This window comes from Mustela lutreola, chromosome 2 (assembly GCF_030435805.1).
Source record: "Mustela lutreola isolate mMusLut2 chromosome 2, mMusLut2.pri, whole genome shotgun sequence".
Taxonomy (NCBI): domain Eukaryota; kingdom Metazoa; phylum Chordata; class Mammalia; order Carnivora; family Mustelidae; genus Mustela; species Mustela lutreola.
In genome coordinates, this window is record NC_081291.1 from 115,411,343 (window position 1) to 115,433,361 (window position 22,019).

Genomic DNA, 22,019 nt, shown 5'->3' on the forward strand with positions numbered 1-22,019 from the left:
TGACCTAACAAGGGTAATCACACACTGCAGGGCTTTTTGTTTTTTCCTTAACTGAAATATAGTTGGCACACAATGTTTCTTTGGTTTGAGATGTCAGGCGTAGTGATTCTGTAACACTCCATTATTCTGTGCTCACTACAAGTTCACTCCCATCTGTCACCATACAACAGTACTACAATACCAACGACTCTATTCCCTACGCTGTGCCTTTCCTCCCACAATTTATTCATTCCATAACTGGAAGGCTCTCCCTCCTGCTCCCTTTTCCTCATTTTGCCCATCACCCCTTCCCTCTGGCAACCACCAGTTTGTGCTCAGGAGAGTATGACATACAGACATCAGAAGAGTCTTCCATTTTGGAATACAGAGCTATGAGAATGACAGAAGATGACATCTTTTTCAGCCATCGTCTCTGGTCTCACAGAAGAAGCCATCTGTATCAAGGAAAAACATTACTGACACACTGAAAGCCACGGGGAAGAGATGAAATGAGAGGACAATTAGACTCATCACCATGTCATTGGGGCCCCTGGATCCAGGCTGAAGTGTGCTCTACCCTTGGGATTTTTGGTTACGCAACTGATAAATGTTTATTTTTGCTCCTATTGGCTGGTGTTGGATTTCTGTTACTTGTAACAGAGAGTCAACAACAAAACAGAAAAGTATAAAAGGGGAAAAGAGGTACTGTTAATTCCACCATCAAAAAACTACTGGATTTTTGTAGTATTTTTGTGCATTTTGATGCCAATCGTTTTCTCGGCATACTAATAATCATATACCACAATTCTATATCCTTTTCAAAAAAAACTTAACATAATTATGAACACATTTCTTGAGTAATTCAAAATTATTTTCAAATATCACTGTTTATGGAAATCTCATCATGCAACCATACTATAATTATAATCCTTCCATTATTGGATACTGAACTTCTTTCCAATTTTTCTCCATTATGAATTATACTACAATATATATCTTTGCACTCAGAGATTTTTTTCCTACATTTGGGATTATTTCCTTCATATATAATCTCAGGAATTCAATTACCATGCAAAACATATGAACATTTTTAATGTCCATGATAAAATGTGACAACTTTATATCCAAAGTGTTGTATAATTAATAACCTCAGCAAAAGTGTACGAAGATGCCCAATTGATGATGACATTAAATATTCCCACTTAAAACGATCTTTCATTAGTTGTACGGTTGAAAATGACACGGCATAACTTTGTTGTTTTAATTTGTATTTATTAGAGAGAAATGCATTTGCATAAAATTATTAGTCATTGTTTTTTTCCTTTTCGTTGCTTGTCTCTTCTTGTCCCTACCCACATGTTTACGGGGGATGTTGTGTTTTTCTTACCAATTTGACCTCTCTTTCTCTCTCCTTTTTTTTAAGTGTATTTATTACTTATTTTTAAGTAATCTCTACTCTCAACATAGGCTTGAACTCACATCCCAGAGATTAAGAGTCAAGTGCTCTGCTGACTGAGCCAGCCAGGCACCCCTGTTCCTCTCATTTTAAACTCAAGTGTCTTCTCTCTCCCACTTAGAGTCTTGGCAGTCACTTTTACATACTTTTAGAGAATTTTTAATAGTTTTACTTTCTACTTTAAGTTCATTTAACTATCTAATCTATGTGCAATCTTTTTCAAGCATATATGAGGGGAAGCCTACGATTTTTCTTTTGTTCTAAACAACTGAAATACATAAAGCTTCTTTATGCATATCTTAGGGTCTAATTCTGGTCAACCTTATCTTCCATTGGTCTGTCTCCTCTTATGCCTGGAATATCCTACTTTAATTGCTGTGTTTTTGTAACGTGCTTCAACAACTAGTAAGGCTAGCTGCCATTCCCACTTGTAAGTTTTTATTTTTAAAATTTTATTCTCATATCCTCTCATCTTTTTGCTCTTTCAAGTGACTACCACAAAAGGAAAAAACTAACACCTCTGAAAATTCACCATCAGCAACAAAATAAGAAAAGGAGTAAAACTACAAGTCAGAAACTTCAAAATGTGGCTATTGAAGAAAGAAATGAGAGATTCTGTCAGAGCAAGGCCTGGCTTCTAATCCCACTGCAGCCTCATACCCACTATGATGGGCCTGAGGAGAGAAGACGATGGATGAATTCCTGAGCGTTCTCACTAGTACTGCCTAACCCAGAGGAAAGCAGACTCAGAGGTAAGCAAGCAGTCCAAGAAAATACCCATCAGAGTAAAGGCCCCAACTTCAGCTCTCAGTGGATGCAGGAAAAGCCCCAGGAAACTCTCAGGTATTCTACCACAAGGACGGGATGCATGGCCAACATGATAGATTAATTCCTGGTACCAGATATTTAACATGATCTCAGAAGAGAGACTAAAACCCAGGTTACTCAACAAAGGCTGCACACAGCCCCAGCAGAGTGTTCTTCCTACCCTCTCTGTGCTCAGTCTCAGAAGAGCAGATAGAACTCGAGACTTTAGCCCCACCCTGGAGTCCGAAGGGGAGACACGCATGTCGGGGATGGAAGTCATGGAGAACTCATCCTCACTGTCTCAGGGAGAGCTGAATGTCTGGAAATGGCTGCCCACATTCAACACAAACAAGCTGATTAGACAGATAGTAATCAAGCACATGCCAAAGAGGAGCCAAGAAACCAGGCTGGGAGAAAAAAGCCAAGCAAAAATTAAAAAAAAAAAAAAAACAAAAACAAAAACAAAAAAAACTTCCTGGGTCACTAGGGTGGCTCAGTCAGTTAAGCGCCTGCCTTTGGCTCAGGTCATGATCTCAGGGTCCTGGGATGGAGCCCTGCCTCGGTCTTTGCTCAGCGGAGTCTGGTTCTCCATCTGCCTCTGCCCCCTCCACCACACCCCCGCTTATGCTGTCTCCCCGCCACATACAAATAAATCAATAAAATCTTAAAAAAATAAATACTTCCCAAGTGTGTGTGTTCAATGGAAGACAGTGATGAAAACATGAATAAAATAAGAGAGAGTAAAAAAAAAAAAAAAAAAAAAAAAAAAAAGAGGGAGCTCAACAACAAGAGGATAAAGCAACAGAACTTTCACAACATTGTTAAGGACAAAGAGAAAAAGTAGTTGTCCTTGTTTTGTTTTTTTTTTTTTTTTTTTTTTTTTTTTTTTTTTTAAAGATTTTATTTATTTATTTGACAGAGAGAAATTACAAGTAAGCAGAGAGGCAGGCAGAGAGAGGAGGAAGCAGGCTCCCCGCTGAGCAGAGAGCCCGATACGGGACTCGATCCCAGGACCCTGAGATCATGACCTGAGCCGAAGGCAGCGGCCTAACCCACTGAGCCACCCAGGCGCCCAGTTGTCCTTGTTTTGCACCCAATTTTGACAAGGACATATTTGGTGTGCATTGTTTATTATAATGCGAGGCACTATTTAGAATTTGTTATTCTTTATCATGCTAAGGAAATGGCATTTTATTTCTGATTCACAAAATGCTTCAGTAACAAATGGTTGAACACTGACTCAACCTATTTCAACTGGCATAAACAAGCTATTTTGCAAGGTCCTTTTTTTTCTTGTACCACACTTACAAAGAACTTCAGTGCAGTCCTCAGAACTTGTCCATATGAATGATGAGTGAGACATTTCATCATATTTCCTTTTAACAACCAGACTTTCTGTCATGCAGCAAATTTAATGACTCATTTTACAAAGACAAGTTTTTCCACTATTAGTATTTACAGGATTGCTAACATAGAGCTGCAGGTTGAATAAATGCCTCATCCTCCCAATGTCTTAAAACTAGAAAGAAGAAAAAGCTGGTGAAATTAGGGTTCATTCGTTCTACAAACGTAAGCTTTGGAGTCAGGCAGCTCTGAGAACAAATTCTGGCTCTGCAATTCACTAGTCGTGGCTTTGAACCACAACTTAGCTTCCCTAAGCACTGGGACAGCTGGGTCTATGATATTTAATTTACAGGGTGTTGCAAGAATTAAATAAAAAAATGCGTTTCAAGCAGGTACCCCAAGATGATTATTTATACTGTTATCGTTGCTATTGTTTTTAAAAAAATTATTATGTGCCTGACACATCTTAGATAATAAATATTTATTGAATGAATAAAAGATCTCTATAAAAAATTCAGAGATGAAGTAGAAAGTCTATGCCCACAAGAGATTTGCCAGTGAGGAAATTAATTGCAAATAAAATAAATATAGATAAAACTGAGTTCTAGGTTTGATTTCATGAGGCCTAGCAACTTCTTTTTTTTTTTTTCCCTGAAAAAAAAATTATTTTAAATTCTAATCTAGTGACCTAATTCTGTTACCTTGTTCCTAAGTATTCTTCCTAACTAGATCTCAGCCTGGTTCCTGAGCACATTCACAAACTAATTCCTGACCCCGTGTACTCTTTGGGAGAAAATAACAGAAATCAACTTAAGCTAGCTGAAGTTAAAGAAGAAATTGTACAAAAATCTAGGAACTGCTCTCTCATGGGACACATAGGCAGGGATATAGCTGAGTGTCAAGAAGGAATGGAATTTAAAAAAAGGAAAGCTTTTGGGAACTAGAATTCTCTCCCTCTCCCCCTCCTTCCAACTTTCAGTTCTGTTTCTCTCCGACTGTTTCTTTCTCCAAGGTGAGCCTCTTCTCTCTCTAGACTGCTGGCAGAAGATAGTCACCTATGAGTCTTGAATCTGCATGTTTTGCCTCCGTCCTAATTCATATTCCTGGAGGCACTCTGGTTTGCCTGGCTTAAAGTAAGCACCTGCCCTCTTCCATTCAATGGCCTCTAGGAGAAAGGGATCAGAACGGACCACAGAATGGACTACCTTCACTGCTTGAAGTGAAGACCCAGGGGGAGGCCCACCTTGCACGGAAAAATGGCATCAGCGTCCATGACACCCAGCCCCTACCACACACTGACCTTTAACTTGTCACAGCCCTAATCTTAACCACAAACTGAGCTGCACATTAATAATCTTGGCCCAGGAATTCTACTTACACTGACATTGTGAAGCACACATAAATGAGAAAGTGAAGAGATCTTGCTTCACTTCCTTTTGAGAAAATGTGGTTTTTACATAGTGAATTTTATTTGAAATCATGTTTACTCACTGTAAAAACACCTGAGTAAAAACTAAAAGATAAAAGGAAAAAAATCTAGTTCTTTCTAAACATTCTTAAAAACCTGGATATTTCCAAACATCCCTAAGTAAAACGCTGTATATAGAATAAGATTTCTGAATTTAGAGGTAAATATTTCTGTTTTGGTCCCTGCTGGTGGGGTCAGGCTAACTTCTTTAGTCTCTGCACAGCTTGGAATGCATCATCATCTACCACTCAGTAAAAGTCAGAGGTTGGGATTACAATCAAAATCTTGCTTGGCCCAGCCTCCCTTGGTCAAGGAGTTTCTGGTACCTTCCATGTTCTCTCTTTAACAAGGGTCTATCTCAAGATTGGACTTATTTTCTTTGAACTCTATCAACTTCAGGGTAGATTCTGTACCTTCTTGGGGTTCCTGTAATCTCCTTCTCCTTTTCCTTCTTCAGGAGTATCACAGGAGTAACACAAGCTGTCCAGTGCCAGCTAAGTTGCAATGAGCCAACAATAGTCTATCTTTTGCACTGATTGCAACCAAAAGTTCTAGACAAAATGCAAAAAACAAATACCTAAAATATCCCAATTGTACACATGCATGGCAGACCCAAAGAAGGGCAGCAAAGGTTTCAAGAGTTCAAGAGTTTGTCCTAAGCAAAACTCAGAGCTGTGTATATGACAGATTGACCCAAATATTATAGCAAATGTTTGAAAACTGAACTGACCTCAGAATCCCCACTCCCAAAAGGTGAGGTACAACTTGCAGCCTGGATCTAAGCCAACTGATTGCCCACTAACACAAGAATTCAATATTCTTTAGAGGATTTTTAACAGAATCCAGAATCTCCTAACGTAGTATTCAAGATGTTCTGGGTAGAATTCAAAATTACTGAATGCACAAAGAACAAGAAAAGTCTGACCAGTACTCAGGAGAAAAGGTAATCAACAGATGGCCCCAACTGGAATTACCAGACACAGACTTGATAACACCCAATATAACCATGAGGTAAAGATGAACATTCTTGAGCAATCAGAGCTTCCAGACGTGCCTCTCTCCAGGTTTCCTGGAGTTTCCTCGCAGCATGGCCTCCAAACGCCAGTCTTCGCTCCCGCCTCAAATGAAGAAACCGAGACAGCCCCCTGCCCCCAAGCCAGGGCAGACGTCAACATCCCAGCACTTGCATAGAGGAGAAAAAGAACAGCAAGAAGCAATTGAACATATTGATGAAGTACAAAATGAAATAGACAGACTTAATGAACAAGCCAGTGAGGAGATTTTGAAAGTAGAACAGAAATATAACAAACTCCGCCAACCATTTTTTCAGAAGAGGTCGGAATTGATCGCCAAAACCCCCAATTTGGGGGTAACAACATTTGTCAACCATCCCCAAGTGTCTGCACTGCTTGGGGAGAAGGATGAAGAGGCGCTGCGTTCTTTGACAAGAGTTGAAGTGACAGAATTTGAAGATATTAAATCAGGTTACAGAATAGATTTTTATTTTGATGAAAACCCTTACTTCGAAAATAAAGTTCTCTCCAAAGAATTTCATCTGAATGAGAGTGGTGATCCATCTTCAAAGTCCACTGAAATCAAATGGAAATCTGGAAAGGATTTGACGAAACGTTCAAGTCAAACACAGAATAAAGCCAGCAGGAAGAGACAGCATGAGGAGCCAGAGAGCTTCTTCACCTGGTTTACTGACCATTCTGATGCAGGTGCAGATGAGTTAGGAGAAGTCATCAAAGATGATATTTGGCCAAATCCATTACAGTACCACTTGGTTCCCGATATGGATGACGAAAAAGGGGAAGGAGAAGAGGATGATGATGATGATGAAGAAGAAGAAGGATTGGAAGATATTGATGAAGAAGGAGATGAGGATGAAGGTGAAGAAGATGAAGATGATGATGAGGGGGAGGAAGGAGAGGAAGATGAAGGGGAAGATGACTAATGGAACACTGATGGATTCCAACCTTCCTTTTTTAATTTTCTTCAGTCCCTGGGAGCAAGTTGCCGTCTTTTTTTTTTCCTTTTTCTTTTTCTTTTCTCCTCTTGTGCTCATTCGCCCTGTTTTTTGAAGTCTCCTTTTTCTCTCCCTTTATACCATGGTTCTCAGCTTATTTGGGGGGAAAATACCTTGAGCAGAATACAGTGGGAAAAGAATCTCTACCCCTTTTTGTTCCAAATTCATTTTTGTCCCTTCCTGTCTCAACAAAAACAAAAACTTTATGGAATCAACATCACCGTGCTCTGTGGGAAAAAAGAAAAACCTTCTGCTCCCTTAGCTCTGCTGGAAGCTGGAGGGTGCTAGGCCCCTGTGTAGTAGTGCATAGAATTCTAGCTTTTTTCCTCCTTTCTCTGTATATTGGGTTCAGAGATTACACTGTGTCTCTATGTGAATATGGACAGTTAGCATTTACCAACATGTACCTTTCTACTTTCTCTTGTTTAAAAAAAAGAAAAAAAAAACTTTAAAAAATGGGGTTATAGAAGGTCAGCAAAGGGTGGGTTTGAGATGTTTGGGTGGGTTAAGTGGGCATTTTGACAACATGGCTTCTCCTTTGGCATGTTTAATTGTGATTTTAATGGACATCCTTGCAGTTTAAGATGACACTTTTAAAATAAAACTCTCTCCTAATGATGACTTGAGCCCTGTCACTCGATGGGAGAATCAGCAGAACTTGTAGGATCTTATTTGGAATTGACATTCTCTATTGTAATTTTGTTCTTGTTTATTTTTAAAATTTTCTTTTTGTTTCACTGGAAAGGAAAGATGATGCTCAGTTTTAAACGTTAAAAGTGTACAAGTTGCTTTGTTACAATAAAACTAAATGTGTACACACACACACAAAAAAGATGAACATTCTTGAGATAAATAAGAGGACAAAGTTCTTAGCAGAGAAAGAAAAACAATTTTTTTAGCTAAATGGAAAATTTTAAACTAGGAGATACAATATCTGAAATTCACTGTTCTACCAAATGTGGTCAATAGCAGAATGGAGATGAAAGAGGAAAGAAAACCTGAAGATAGGGCACCTGGGTGGCTCAGTGGGTTAAGCTGCTGCCTTCAGCTCAGGTCATGATCTCAGGGTCCTGGGATTGAGCCCCGCATCAGGCTCTCTGCTCAGTGGGAAGCCTGCTTTCCCCCTATCTCTCTGTCTGCCTCTCTGCCTACTTGTGATCTCTGTCTGTCAAATAAATAAATAAAATCCTTTAAAAAAAAAAAAGAAAGAAAGAAAAGAAAACCTGAAGATAGGTGAAGAGAAATTATACAGGGGCACCTGGGTGGCTCAGTTGGTTACAACTCTGTCTTCAGCTCAGGTCATAATCCCAGGGTCCTGGGATGGAGCCTTGCATCCAGTTCCCTGTTTGGTGGGGACCCTGCTTCTCCCTCTACCTCTCCCTCTGCATGCTTGCTATTTTTCTATTTCTCTGTCTGTCAAATAAATAAATAAAACCTTTAAAAGAGAGAGAGAAATTATACAATAAAAAGAACAGAAAAAAAGATTGAAAAAAATTAATGTAACCTTAGGTGCTTGTCAATCTAACATTCATATCATTGAAATCTCAGAAAAAGAGAGAGATTGAGTCAGAATATGTATTTGATGAAATAATGACAGAAAAATTCCATATTTGATGAAATGTATCTATTTAATTTCAAGAAACTCAGTGAATCCTATCAGGTTAAGTTTAAAAAAAATACCCAGATATATCATAATTAAACTGTAAAAACCAAAGGTAAAGAAAATGTCTTACCATGAGAGACTATGGACTCTGAAAAACAATCTAAGGGTTTTGAAGGGGCGGGGGGTGGAAGGTCGGGGTACCAGCTAGTGGGTATTAGAGAGGGCACGGATTGCATGGAGCACTGGGTGTGGTGCAAAAATAATGAACACTGTTATGCTGAAAATAAAAAAATAAATTAAAAGGAAAAGAAAAAAAAAAAAAGCACATGGAAACAAATGATGACACGTTACACATAAGGGAAACCATGACTACTTCTTATCAGAAGCCCTGAAGACAATGAAAGAATACCTTTAAAGTGCTAGAAGAAAAATTAATAAATAAATAATCATTAAAAGTACTGAAAGGACGCCTGGCTGGCTCAGTTGGTAGAGCGTGCGACACTTGATCTCGAGGTTCAAGCCCCACGTTGGGTGTAGAGATTACTTCAACATAAGAAGTTCTAGAAGGAAGGGTGCCTGGGTGGCTCAGTGTGTTAAAGCCTCTGCCTTCAGCTCAGGTCATGATCCCAGAATCCTGGGATCAAGCCCCTCATGGGGCTCTCTGCTCAGTGGGGAGCCTACTTCCTCCTCTCTGTCTCTCTCTCTCCCTCTGCCTGCCTCTCTGCCTACTCATGATCTCTGTCTGTCAGATAAATAAATAAACTCTTAAAAAAAAAAAAAAGAAGAAGAAGAAGTGCTAGAAGGAAAGAACTGTCAACTCGAAATTTTATAGCCAACAAAAACATCCTTCAAGAATGTAGGCAGAACTTAAAAATAATGTATATTCTGTCATGCCTAAAGTATCCTAGACACATCAATCTGATGTAATTTGTTAAACATGCTATTCAAATAAAAAAAAAAAAAGAATGTAGGCAGAATAAAGATATTCTCAGATGAGGGAAAACTAAGAGAATTTATCACTTACAGACTTGTTCTAAAAGAAATGGCTAAGAAAGTTCTTTGGGATGAGGGAAGAAAGAACAAAAGAAATAATGAATATCTAGATAAATAGAGTATTGGGAGCCTCTTAAATTCTTTAAAATACATTGAATGCAAAAATTATAACACTGTAATATTTCTTTTTTTTTTTTAGAGATTTTATTTATTTATTTGACAGAGTAGGCAGAGAAGCAGGCAGAGAGATAGGAGGAAGCAGGCTCCTTGCTGAGCAGAGAGCCTGATGCAGGGCTCGAGCCCAGGACCCTGGGATCATGACCTGAGCCGAAGGCAGAGGCTTTAACCCACTGAGCCACCCAGGTGCCCCTAACATTGTAATATTTCAATGGAATATATACACTGACTACAACATAGAGGGATCACGACACAGAACCCTATTTGATTATAATGCTTGTATTACCCTTACTTGAAGTGGTAAAATATTAGTTCTAAATATACTGTGAAAAGTTAGACATATACATTGTAATTCTTAGAGCAACTACTAAACAATACCAAGACATAGCCAAAAATTCAATAAATAAATTAAGATAACTATTTCATAATAGTCAAATAATAAGAAGTTAGGGAAGAGAATAAAATAGCATATAATACATATAATAAACAAAGTACATGTTAGTCAACTATGTTGTTGTTAAGGCTTTTGGTCAACAGTAGACAAGTTTTTGGAGAGTCAAAAGCTATGCACAGATTTTTTACTATGTGGAGGGTTGGTGCCCTGAAATCCCACATTTCTCAAGAGTCAACGGTATAGAAAGAGTTAAAGCAACATGATAGGAAAAGATAAACCATGCGAACAGTAATCAAAAGAAAACTAGAGTGCCTATATTACTTTCAGACAAAGTAGACTTCAGAATAGGGCAAATTACTGGAGAAAAAGAGAGACATTATATAATGATAAAAGAATAAATTCGCTGAGAAGGCATAGTTATTAAATAAGTATGTACTTAATTAAAGAGCTCCAAAATACAGGAAGCAAAAGCTGGCAGAACTTAAGAGAAATTAAAAAATGCATAATTATTTTTGAAGATGTGATGGGACCATGAAGATATCATGGGACCATTAATCCTAAAATCTTGACCACAATTCCTCTCAAGAGGGGCTATGCAGATTGGCTCTCTCTGTTTCCACAAAGAATTGGCCCTGCTCCAGAGAGCTTAAAGTGAGTGACTCCATGTTCAGAGCTGTGAAGAGGCAACCCTACCCAGATGTAGGACTGCGCATATGCCCAGACATCAGCTACTTGTTGAAATTTTAGAGAAAACCAGTAGTAATCTTCCAGCAATATCTCTGAGAAACCTAAGAAAATTCACACAGAACAGTAAGAGTTGATGGTGGACAGGTGTTTTCGCATACATCATCCACTCTCCCACTTCTGGTTACTGTGTCCAGTTTTGTATTAGAGAAAAAGCCCTTTCTCCAGCTTGAGCCATAATCATCTCAAGTCAGTAAGTACAGTCCATCCTTCTGACCAAAGTGATTGGTCAGAGATGGGCATACAACCTATCGAGAGCCAATGAGATGCAAGGATATATTTGCTGAGACTTCTGGAAAAAGGAGTTCCATGGGAACCACCAGAAAAGAGGATGTGATGGGAGGATACCAGAGCTGGCAAGGTGCCCATCCACTTGATATCATGACAAGAAGCCTAGCGGTATACGGTGTGGAGCCCAAGTGGTCAGCTGAAGGCAGACTGGAAGGACGGAGAGAAAAGGGTCTTTGATATCCTTTAAGCCTCTGGTTCAAGACTTAACTAATGAGGGAATACCTGCTCTGGTAGCTTCCATCATGCAAGGGAATTCTATTTTTTTCCCCCTCTCAAGTGGGGCTGGGTTTTCTGTCATTAATAACAGAGTTCTCTTTTTTTTAAGATTTTATTTATTCATTTGACAGAGAGAAATCACAAGTAGGCAGAGAGGTAGGCAGAGAGAGAGGGAAGCAGGCTCCCTGCTGAGCAGAGAGCCCGATATGGGACTCGATCCCAGGACCCTGAGATCATGACCTGAGCTGAAGGCAGAAGCTTAACCCACTGAGCCACCCAGGTGCCCCATTCATAACAGAGTTCTAATATGCAATTTACTCCTTCGATCCTCTCTAAACCCCATGTATTTCCCCCAAAAAATGAAAACAAAAGGCATGTGATTTAAGTGCTTCTACTTTTAATGCTAAACAGTATCTTTACTTGTAGAAAATGATGATGTGCAAATGTTGTAAAAGATAAAGCTTGGTATGTAGAAATAACAACTACTTAATGATGAGCAAGACACATACAAAAGAGAGTCATTCAGAATTCAAACTGAGAGCAAAAGAAAAAAGTTTCCCATTTCTGTTTATACAGAATGATATTAACTCTGCTTTTGCTAAAAGCTTTGAAAAGTGTTACTCAAGCTATTGTCTCCTGGGAGGATATTTACCACCATCAGCCACCTACACTTCTGTTTGTTTGGGTTTTTTTTTTTTTTTTTACAAATAGGTGACAACTAAAAATTGTATATGCTTGCTGTAGATAAACATGGTGAAATATTCACCACAATCAAGCTAGCTCACATATCCATCACCTCAGATAGTTTTCTTTTTCTTCTTCTTCTTCTTTTTAGTTCTTAAAGCACAAGAACAGATCCAGAAGGCCCAGGTATTTCCAGGCCCTGTTGGGTACTCAAGGAAAGAAGGGTTTCCAAATTCCTTTGTGGGTTTTGCACTGCAGGCTCAAGCTACCTCCTTCAGGGAAAATTCTTTAAGCATTCTGGAAAGCATAGTCATCCCAAACCTCAGTGGAAAAGATTCCAACTATCCAGTGGAACAAGGATTAGGTGCTTATATTCAGGGAGTTCTAAAATGAAAAATGTGTTTGTAGATAAGGATTAGTTAAATGAAGAAACTGACTGCAGTTAATTCTGGGTAGAGATGAGATTCAAGAGATTGTTCTTCATGAGGCATTTATCAAGGATCTGCCAAGGGATTCAGGTGTGAAGGAAACACAGTCCTTTCTAGGCAGTTGTCCCTGGCCTGGTATAAGGCTGTCTTTCATACCCAGCACTCTCATCCACTGTAATATGTAGAGAGGCACAGCATGCGAGGAAGGTTTGAAGGAAAGAGCTCTCACAACAGAGAAGCTTCCTGATTAGGTGGTTTTGAGGAACAGGGAGGATTTCAGCATGTGGAGATGGATGTAGATTTCTGAGCTGGAGAGAAGAGCATGAAGAAAGACACAGAGAAGCAGAAGTACACAGTAATTAGTGGTCCAGCTGGGATGGACCTAGTCACAGAATCACCTCTGAGACAGCTCTACTGGGGAAAGGCTTAACTCTTCATGAAGACCTCTCAGAGGCCTTCCGTTGAGCTGGGTGATAGACCCCGTACCAACACTCCCAAGAGGTCATGTACTCCTAAAAGGGGGCAGGGTTTAGTGGAGAAGGTCTACAGACCTGGGTTTGCTTTCAAATTCTGCCACTTAATATCTGTGTGAGTTTAGGCATTCACTTAACTCTCTCAGGCTGAGGACCCAAGTGTAAAATGAGGTGAATAATATCTTCCCTGTGAATCCCCCAGGATTGGCATGAACATGAGGAAAACTAGTGGACACAGAATAGCACTGTCAAATACTTTCTGGTAGTTTGCTACCTCACCATACATGTCAAGCACCCCAAGAAATGTTATTAAACTTTCATTACTACTACATAACAGACCTTTGAGGCCAGGGACAATGTCTTCTTCAGGACAGGAAACATAGTATATGATTTTTTTTGAAAAGGTACTTGATGAATGCATCAATAAATGAACAAATAATGTTCAGAGCCCTCCAACTAGATAAGAAAATTAGTCTCTTAACTTCATCAAAATCTATGGGCTGTACTTTCACTTTGGGCTGTTGGAGTCTCTAAGTTAGTTGTAATCAATTGGTGTCATGGTAGAGAAGGAAGCCTGTAAATGTAGAGTCATGGACATTATCTGCATAGACCCCATAAGAGTTCCCATCCCCATACACCTGGAGCCAGACTTGGTCTCCCACTTCCAGATGGAGGAGCACAGAGCCAGAGGCCTGGTCCACATTATTCTCCTGATACTGGTCATAGGTGAAGAGCATCGCCTTGTCCTTCTTGTAGAGGCTGACTTTGACATCCTTCAAGTAGACTGTGATGTGGTAGGAGAAGTAGTAGAGCCCAGGAATGTTGCAGTGGAATTTGCCAGTGGTGCCGTCATAGTGGTTTTGCAGATTGTAGAAGATTTTGGTAAAGCGAATGGGAACATTGGGGACAGTGACCCGGCTCTCCAGTCCCACACTGAATGCTGACCGGTGTACATAGGCGCTTTCTCCAGGTTCTCCTTTCCTGCCTGGAGTTCCTGGAAAGCCTCGGGGACCTTCAACCCCTGTTACTCCGGTTTCACCAGTGTCACCCTTAGGACCAATGAGACCTAGAGAATGAGAAAATTTCAGTGACCATAAGGAACAGAACTCCTGCCTTGGTTAGTTCTAACCTAAAACACTGCCGCTATGGTCCTTATCCACAACCTGCCTGACTTTCGGAGCAAGGAACCAAAGGGAGCTCCCAAACTAGATAACAAAATTCTTTATACCTTCTCCTTCTATATCCCCCAGCAGGCTTCCATAACTTCATCTCCAACCTTATATCTTATAAGTCTCCATCAGACCCTCCATCCTGCCAACCCTTTATAACCCTTTTCAACCATACTCTTGCTCTTCGATCCCCTCTGTCCGGGATGCCCTCCCTCCTTTTTTTCTGTCTATCCATTCTTCAAGGCCTGCCTCAAGCCCTCCTCTTCTTAAAGTCTTCATTGTTAATCCAGATCTTCTCTGAGAGCATTTTCTCTCTGTTCCATACCTTGGACACTTGCCCACATTCAGTTAGGCATATTTGGAAGAGACATTCTTGTAGTGATCCTTAACAGCCTTGTGCTTTAGACATGTCTTCGTCACTACACCAAGAGTTCCCCAGGAGCAGGACTGTGAGCCATGAGGATGTGTTGAGTATGAACATCACTGGGTGGAATGGGAATTAAGTGGAAATGAAGGGAAATACGCATGTAAAGGGACTGGGAAGAATGATGGATGAGGCGGGGTGGGAAAGGGTACAGGCAAAGTGATGTGGATAGAACAGAACCAAAGGTACTGGTTTTACAGGTACAACCTATCCTCACGACCAGAAGGCCATCACAAAATTCACTTCAGGCTGCTTATGGGTCACAGAAAAAAAAAAAATGCTTTCTTCCTGTGTCTAGGACTTTGTCAACAGCTAATGCCTTTGTATAGTTCCAGAAGCCCTCCTCTACCCAGGAGAAGTCTACGATGGAGGAAGCCAAAAACCTTGTTCTTTTTTTTTTTTTTTTAAGATTTTATTTATTTTATTTGACAGGCAGAGATTACAAGTAGGCAGAGAGGCAGGCAGAGCGAGAGAGGGAGAAGCAGGCTCCCTGCTGAGCAGAGAGCCCGAAGCGGGGCTCAATCCCAGGACCCTGGGATCATGACTTGAGCTGAAGGCAGAGGCTTTAACCCACTGAGCCACCAAGGTGCCCTCAAAAACCTTGTTCTTACCTGGATCTCCTTTCTCACCCTTTTCACCAGGAGTGCCATCTCTGCCATCACGGCCTGGGGTCCCATTGTGGCCAGGATGCCCTGGGATACCTGCCACCCAGCCTGTGCAGGCCCCCTTGGGTGGGGGAAGCAGGACTCCAGGCCCTTCTGTCACGGAGTTCTGGCCATGTGTAGGCAGGACCAGTAACAGTAGAACAGCTCGTGGCAACAGCATCCTGACCCCTGGAACCCAGATACACTTAGTCAGCCATGCAAGCAGCCCCACACAGCTCACTCTGTACCTATGCAGGACCTGGGCCACCTCAGCAGCGTCCACTTCTGAGACCTGCTCTCTCAACGCTCACCTCTTCTAGAAGACTTGTCTATTTCCAACCACCTTGATCTCTTTCCACCCTCCAATTTGCAATATTTAGCATTATTCTTTGTGTGTAATCTCCTTAATCTCATGAAGCTCATTCTAAGTTAAACACAGTTCACATTTACTTTTTTACTCCAAAGACTATTTTTCATCAGTGTGTTTGTTTTTCAGAGATACACAAAGCCTCTAGAATTGGGTTTGGCTTCAGGTTACAGCTTCTCTGTGAGGTCTAGTTTGTTACTAATCTGTTACTAATCTGTGAGGGATGCAGGAAAGCCTCTGATTGGCAATTTTACCCCCAAGATGTGCATGGTGTCTAGAATCCCGCCTCTATATCCCATCACCTGGGCTCTATAGTGCCCTCTCAATGGGACAAAACCAACTCACCATTCATTCACTCATTCATCCATTCATTTATTCATATATGTTCATCTGTCATATATATATATAGATGTAGAATACACACACATACACACACATGTATTCAATAACATTAGTAACATAAATACTTTGGAAACTACAGAAAACAAAAGGATACCCAGTCCCAAGACTTTCTCTGTTTATTTTTAAACAAAATGAAAAACACACTTTGCATAGAAATTTTATTCCCCTATTTTTGCTTTGTCACTTTCTAGTTCTCATAATCATCATTTTAAATGTGCGTGTGCTAATTCATCAAGTGGACTGGCAAAATATACTTAACCATCTCTATTTTGTTGAACTTTTAGCTTAGTTCCGCTTTAAAGTACTATTTTAAAATCCATAATTAATATCCTTAGTCATATAGCTTATCCCCAAATTATATTCCATTATGACATATTCCCAGAAGTAAAATTACTGGGCCAAATGTATGAACATTTTTAAGTTCTGGGTGTGTATTTCCAAACTGCAGTTTATTACACTGTTACTAGGTCTAGTTTGTTACTAATCTGTTAGTTACACTGTTATACTGTTACTAGTTTGTTACTAGAAGTGTGTTTGTAAGTGTGTAAGGACCCTATTAGCTACTCCCACCAGCAAAATTTTAAAAACCTATCTTTGCTGTTGTTAGTTTAGTGAACAAAAGAAATGACACCTTGCTGCATTGATCAACAGTGAGTTGTACACTTTACTAAAGGCCTATTTCCTAACTTAATTTCTTCATGATACATCCATTAGTGGTTCTGTCACTTAATATATTAGATACACAATGTACTTTTGAATCAATTTGTGTGAGCTCTTTATGCAGACATTTTATCATCTATGCCATGACTATTTTCTCTGGTGATTATTCTGTAGATTATTCTTTTGTTTACCCTAATTTTTTAAAAAATGTTTTATTTATTTATGAGATAGGTAGAGAGAGGGAGAGCAGAGAGCACAAGCAGGAAGATGGAGAGAGGGATAGAGAGAGAGGCAGAAGCAAATGCCCCACTGAGCAGGGACCCTGCCACACAGGGCTCGATCCACGGACCCTGGGATCATGACCTGAGCCGAAGGCAGACACTTAACCCACTGAGCCCTACAGGTGCCCCAGTTTACCCTGATTTTTAAGTGACAGAAGTTTTAGTTTTTATAGTCAACTCTGTTGATATTTTTCTTTGCTTCTAAGTTTTAAACAGTTCCTAGCCCTTCTAGGTCTTGGTAAATATTCTATTTTGTTTGATATATTTTAAGTTTCACTCTTTAATTCATCTTCAATATTTTGTTTTGGTGTAAACTGTGCTCTAAAATACTCAAATGATTTCTCAAGCTGTTTAAAGACACCTTTAGTTAATCTCTCCCTTCCATTGCACTTCTGCATCCTTTAGGAAATACCAAGTTTTAACAGGATCTTGTAAGTAAAGTGAGAATTGAGAATGAGATAGACTGATAAAAGAAGGGGCAGAGAGACAGGACACAAAGCAACAGGCACTGCCTGTTGGTGGTGGTGACTTTCTGGCCAAGGTGCCTCTTACCATCCACATGTACCTTTATCGCCCTCTACTGGATTTCAAGGGTTCAGGCAGGTGACGTCAACAGGTGGGGGAAATGAGACACAGTCTTAGGCTTGGCTTGTCCCAAAATAAGAAAGAGGTGAGTTAGATTAGAAACCAAGAAGGAGAAACCAGCCAAGCCCCTTTCATATTTAGGAAAAATACTTGTTCTGAGGCTTTTAAGAATTCATATGCATTCAAAGTTTCTCACTATTTGTCACCTTGCTCCTGTTTCCGAGGGTTAGCATTACAAGTCCCAAGAAGACCTCTGAGAGGTATGCTCGCTTTCTCCCAAAATGAGGAGAGAGCAGAATCTATGAGACTATGCTCTTTTCCACAGGGAGATAGGAAGAGAGTCCAGAACATAAGAACTGGTGGGGACAGCTACAGAGGGACCCCAAAATAGAAGGAGATTGGGAGCTTTCTCCAAACTGTTGGGGGAAGTGAGAAGTCAAAAAGTCTCTGGAGTTCTGTGGTTCCTCCTCCTCTTTTGAAAGTAGAGATTCCTTTCTCCCAGCCCAAGGGAAGGCATTCTGTCCTCAGCACTTTGGTATGATGGATGGATTTCTCCACTGACAGGGACAACGAGTCTGGGTTCCCAGACAGCGGCATGGGGTGGAGGTACTGAGCAGAGGGGTGAGGGGAAGACGGGCGCACAATCCTCAGAAGTTTCTGATGCTGAGAACAGATTCTGATTGCAGAAGAAAACTGTCTTCTAACCTAGTTTTGGGTGGAGCCCGACTGATCCCAGAACTCCGGGATCATGGCCTGAGCTGAGAGCAGATGCTTAATCATCTGCTCTGTGCCTCCACCCAGGCACCCAGTCCTAGAGCTTTTAATGTAAAAGAGCTGGAAATCAAATTCTGGTCTTCCAAAGTGCAAAAATGGGCTCTTTAAGGCATAGTTCAGAGGAGTGGAGGAAAAACATCAGGATCACATATCTGTCTTTTCATGTTCCACTCTATGGGATGGGAGACATAAGAGAAAGTAGCTGGAGAAGCCCTCCAGATCATGAAGCAGGTGCCCTGGCTTCTAGTCTAGGCTCTGCCATGAACACGCTAGGTGACTTACGTGTCTCCACCTCATCTCCCAGATCTCCTGCTCTTTACCTGCAAATGTGATTATTAATATTAACCCTCAGCTCACCTATTTCACGATCTTATTGAGAGAATCAAATGAGTAAAAGTCACACATGTGAGTGAAGAGAAGGGAAATGAGCGAATATTTAGGGACCACCTGTGACAGATCCCCACTCTACATCCACCTGCCCTTCACCTCATTTCACCCCTACTACTCCAGCAGGTGGGACCCAGCTCCCACAAGAGGAATCCCAGGACCAGAGCCGGTTAGTAACTTCCACCCAACTATAACAAGGAAAAGCATGCAGAGGCACAATTTAAAATCCAAAGCCCAAGTTCTTTGTACTGAACTTTCATGATACACCGGCTATAGGCATGGATTTGTTCATTTTTAAAAATCATATGAGGGGAAGCCCACGATGTCCTCTGAATCCTAAAGGACTGTTTTATGATCTCTCATTTTCATGTGTTAAAATATATAAGAAATTTCACTTTGACCTGCTGGAATTTCAGAAACAACAGCAGAATCTTGCAAAATGCAAGATGGGGTCTCCTTTGGGACTGGCAAGAAACAGAGCATTAGGTGGGGGAAAGGCCACTAAATCTGGTGCCAGTGCTTCCAGCAGGAAAGGGCACTGAAGCACAGATCACTAAGTCCCTGAGAGCCAGAATGGACCCCGAAATTATCTCAACCCTGTCCTGCCTTTACAAATGGAAGGTAAAGGAGAAGGAAGAAGATGTGTTTATTAGATCCTCATGGAGGCCAGCTCCCACACTGGGAGATTTTACCCATTATTTATTTCATCTATTACTTATTTTAATCTTTACAAGAACTCCATGAAGCAAGGACTATAATCCCAACATTAGAGATGGGGAAAGGGAGAGATTAAGGACATGACCCCTGAGCCATTCCTGTTCTGACTTCCAACCCGGTGAGCTTCCCATCACATTACATGGCCTCTAAAAAGCCTCATACTCAACTTCCTAACCTGCTAAATGTGATCGCACAAGATGAGGGATGTGAGAACACTGAAATTGGCAAGGGCATGTTGGAGCAGAAATTGCATAAGGTACCTTCAAATGCTTATTTCATAAATGTCCCCCCATAGTCCTGCTCTTGATTCCACTATAGAGAAGAATCCGAGACTTGAAGAGAACTAAGTGCTGGTTTAAGATCATGCGACTCTTAGAAATGTTGAGTGGGCTGGGAAGGGAAGAAAAAAAAGAAAGCAAGAAAGAAACAGATCGTGCAACTCTTGTATGGGTTCTATGAAGCTGCCATTTTTAAAGGTTAAAAATGGTAGAATATGGCAGTTTCACATGGTTCAACCTAATGATGAATGACAGAATCAGGAATCAACTCAATTCTGTCTGGCTTTCAGGATGATTATCTGAAAACCTTCACTCAACCCTAAGAGAGCTGTCAGCATCCCCATGCCCAACACACACACACACACACACACACACACACACACACACACACACGCTTCAAATCTCAAGGAACTAGTAAAACAGAACATCCCTCCAATGCATTTTTTAGGATCAGTCTCTCTTCATGTGAAAAAATTCTTATTGAAAATTCTACTCTCCAAAGCTTCTACCTCCTGACCTCAGCCAAGTGGGGCCATTAATTTCCTGTTTTGACAAAGAGTTGGTGGAAAGTTTGTCCCCACACCCACCTCAGAAAGACAAGGAGCAAGTCCTGCGTCTCTCTTTATAGCTCCTCAGGAACTAAGGGAGGGAGGGAGCAAGGACTACCAGTTGAACTGTTTGTGCTTTCTCTGCTTCAGGAACAAAGCTGACCCCTCCCTCGTGCTCCTTGGGGCACATTCTACCAGCACAAAGGGCTCCCAGGCTTCCACACTTTCTCCGGAGGAGCTCACCTTTCCGCTAATGGGGGGAGTCACCAGGAGTGAGGTGGCTGCATCCCCTATGAAGCTTGATCTGAAAACCAGAACCTCTCTAGAACGGGGAACCACACCCACTGACACAGGAGTGCTGGGCTGATCTCTAAAATCCTTCCCACTCTGACCTCTGCCTCTACACTGAAAACAACCGGATGCCTCAGGCGCAGCGTTCACTGGGGTGAGCAAGACAGAGCAGACCCACTGGTTTCTGACCGAAAATGTCTAAAAATAAGATTTTTATAAGTTTTCAGTATATCCCAAGCTCACTTGATCTCATTTGAATATCTCAATCATCCTGTGACATATCCTCACATCAGTGCAGATATCCCAGTATTTACAGATTCCTTCAGATCTTTGTATCTCACTAACTCCACCCAGTGTCTAGCCTTATCGAATCTGCTCGATCAATATTTGCTGAGAGGAATCCAGTGGTGGAGCTGGGTTCCAGACTCAGCCTGAGGTTAGAGCTCAGGCTGTCCCCCAGCTGCCTTTCCCTATGCTTCTTTCTTTGCCTACCTGGTCAAGCTAGAAGTGAATTATTTCCTTCTCTTCTTACTTAATTGAACTCTATTCAGCCATTTTTCCCTCCTCATCGATCCCAACCTTTTCTCTGCGTATATTGGGCAAAATTCAAGATGCCCCAGGCATTTTGATCAGAGGAACAGCTCCTTTTCTCTTTGAGCTGTGGAAGAATCAAGGAAGAAGCCTGAGGTCTCTGGCTGCTCTGGCCAGAGTTTTGCCTGTACCCATCTGTACCAGCTATGACAAGAGAGCCTGTGCAAACCCCAGCCAGAGGCTCCATTACAAGACAGCCACTCCCACCCCCCAGCATGGGACTGTAATCAACTTGTTCTTACCCTCAAGTGTAGAATCAGACCCACAAAGTGCAGTCAGGATGGAAATGAGATGATCCGGCCTCAGCAGCCTGATACACAGGGGGACAGGCCATCCCCACCCCACACTTGTCCCTTCCTATTGGCCAACCCTAACCCTGTGAGGGCCAGAGGCCAGTGGGCAGGCACCCTGTCCCTGGCAACCGCTTCAGGTCTCCACTCTGGAGAACCCGCTGCAACCCCCCTTGGGCTTGGGAAGCCAAGTGGGTCCTCAGTCACAGCATCCACATTCCCTTGGCTCTTAGGTTTGCATCCTACAACAGCAAGAGAAGATGGGGCAAGAGTGAAGCCCAGAAAACGGAAAACAAGCCATCTCTGCATCTGAGGGAGAAGCTTCCTCCTGTGAAATGAATTGTCCAGTGGTGCAGGAGACCCCCTTTTTCCCCCCACAGATCTGCTGTCATAAGTCAGGAATACTGATGACGACCACCACTGTGCTCCTGCTTGCTATGCATGACAAAGCATGAGACTGTGTGGTCCAGACAGACTTCAGAAAGGGGAATAGTCAGAGGAGTGGCAATAAAACAAGAACTAGAA

The 22,019-nt window shown here is 41.3% G+C and overlaps 2 protein-coding genes across 3 annotated transcripts; one reads left to right on the plus strand and one right to left on the minus strand.

Annotated features, from left to right (window-relative positions):
- The first annotated feature begins 6,126 nt into the window (after positions 1-6,126).
- LOC131824747 (protein SET-like) lies at positions 6,127-7,229 on the plus strand. The gene has a single exon (XM_059163184.1). It carries the CDS (start codon positions 6,142-6,144, stop codon positions 7,009-7,011), a length of 870 nt encoding a protein of 289 aa, XP_059019167.1. The 5' UTR covers positions 6,127-6,141; the 3' UTR covers positions 7,012-7,229.
- Positions 7,230-11,881: 4,652 nt separating this feature from the next.
- Positions 11,882-21,604, minus strand: ADIPOQ (adiponectin, C1Q and collagen domain containing). 2 transcript variants are annotated; one of them, XM_059163185.1, is made up of 3 exons: positions 21,447-21,604; positions 15,291-15,512; positions 11,882-14,152 (listed from the first exon to the last, which is right to left on the minus strand). In XM_059163185.1, the coding sequence occupies exons 2-3, from the start codon at positions 15,502-15,504 to the stop codon at positions 13,632-13,634; spliced, it is 735 nt and encodes a 244-aa protein (XP_059019168.1). In that variant the 5' UTR covers positions 15,505-15,512; positions 21,447-21,604; the 3' UTR covers positions 11,882-13,631. The 2 variants fall into 2 exon arrangements, with proteins under 2 accessions (XP_059019168.1, XP_059019169.1); XM_059163186.1 differs by lacking the exon at positions 21,447-21,604 and adding an exon at positions 20,566-20,695.
- Positions 21,605-22,019: the final 415 nt, after the last annotated feature.

What these genes read in the sequence shown, in the direction of transcription:
- LOC131824747 (XM_059163184.1), top strand. Translation starts at nt 6,142, where the DNA reads ATGGCCTCCAAACGCCAGTCTTCGCTCCCGCCTCAAATGAAGAAACCG.
- ADIPOQ (XM_059163185.1), bottom strand. Translation starts at nt 15,504, where the DNA reads ATGCTGTTGCCACGAGCTGTTCTACTGTTACTGGTCCTGCCTACACAT. An exon ending in GGGTGAGAAAGGAGATCCAG is followed by an intron (nt 14,153 to 15,290) that starts GTAAGAACAAGG and finishes CTCATTCTCTAG; the next exon opens with GTCTCATTGGTCCTAAGGGT.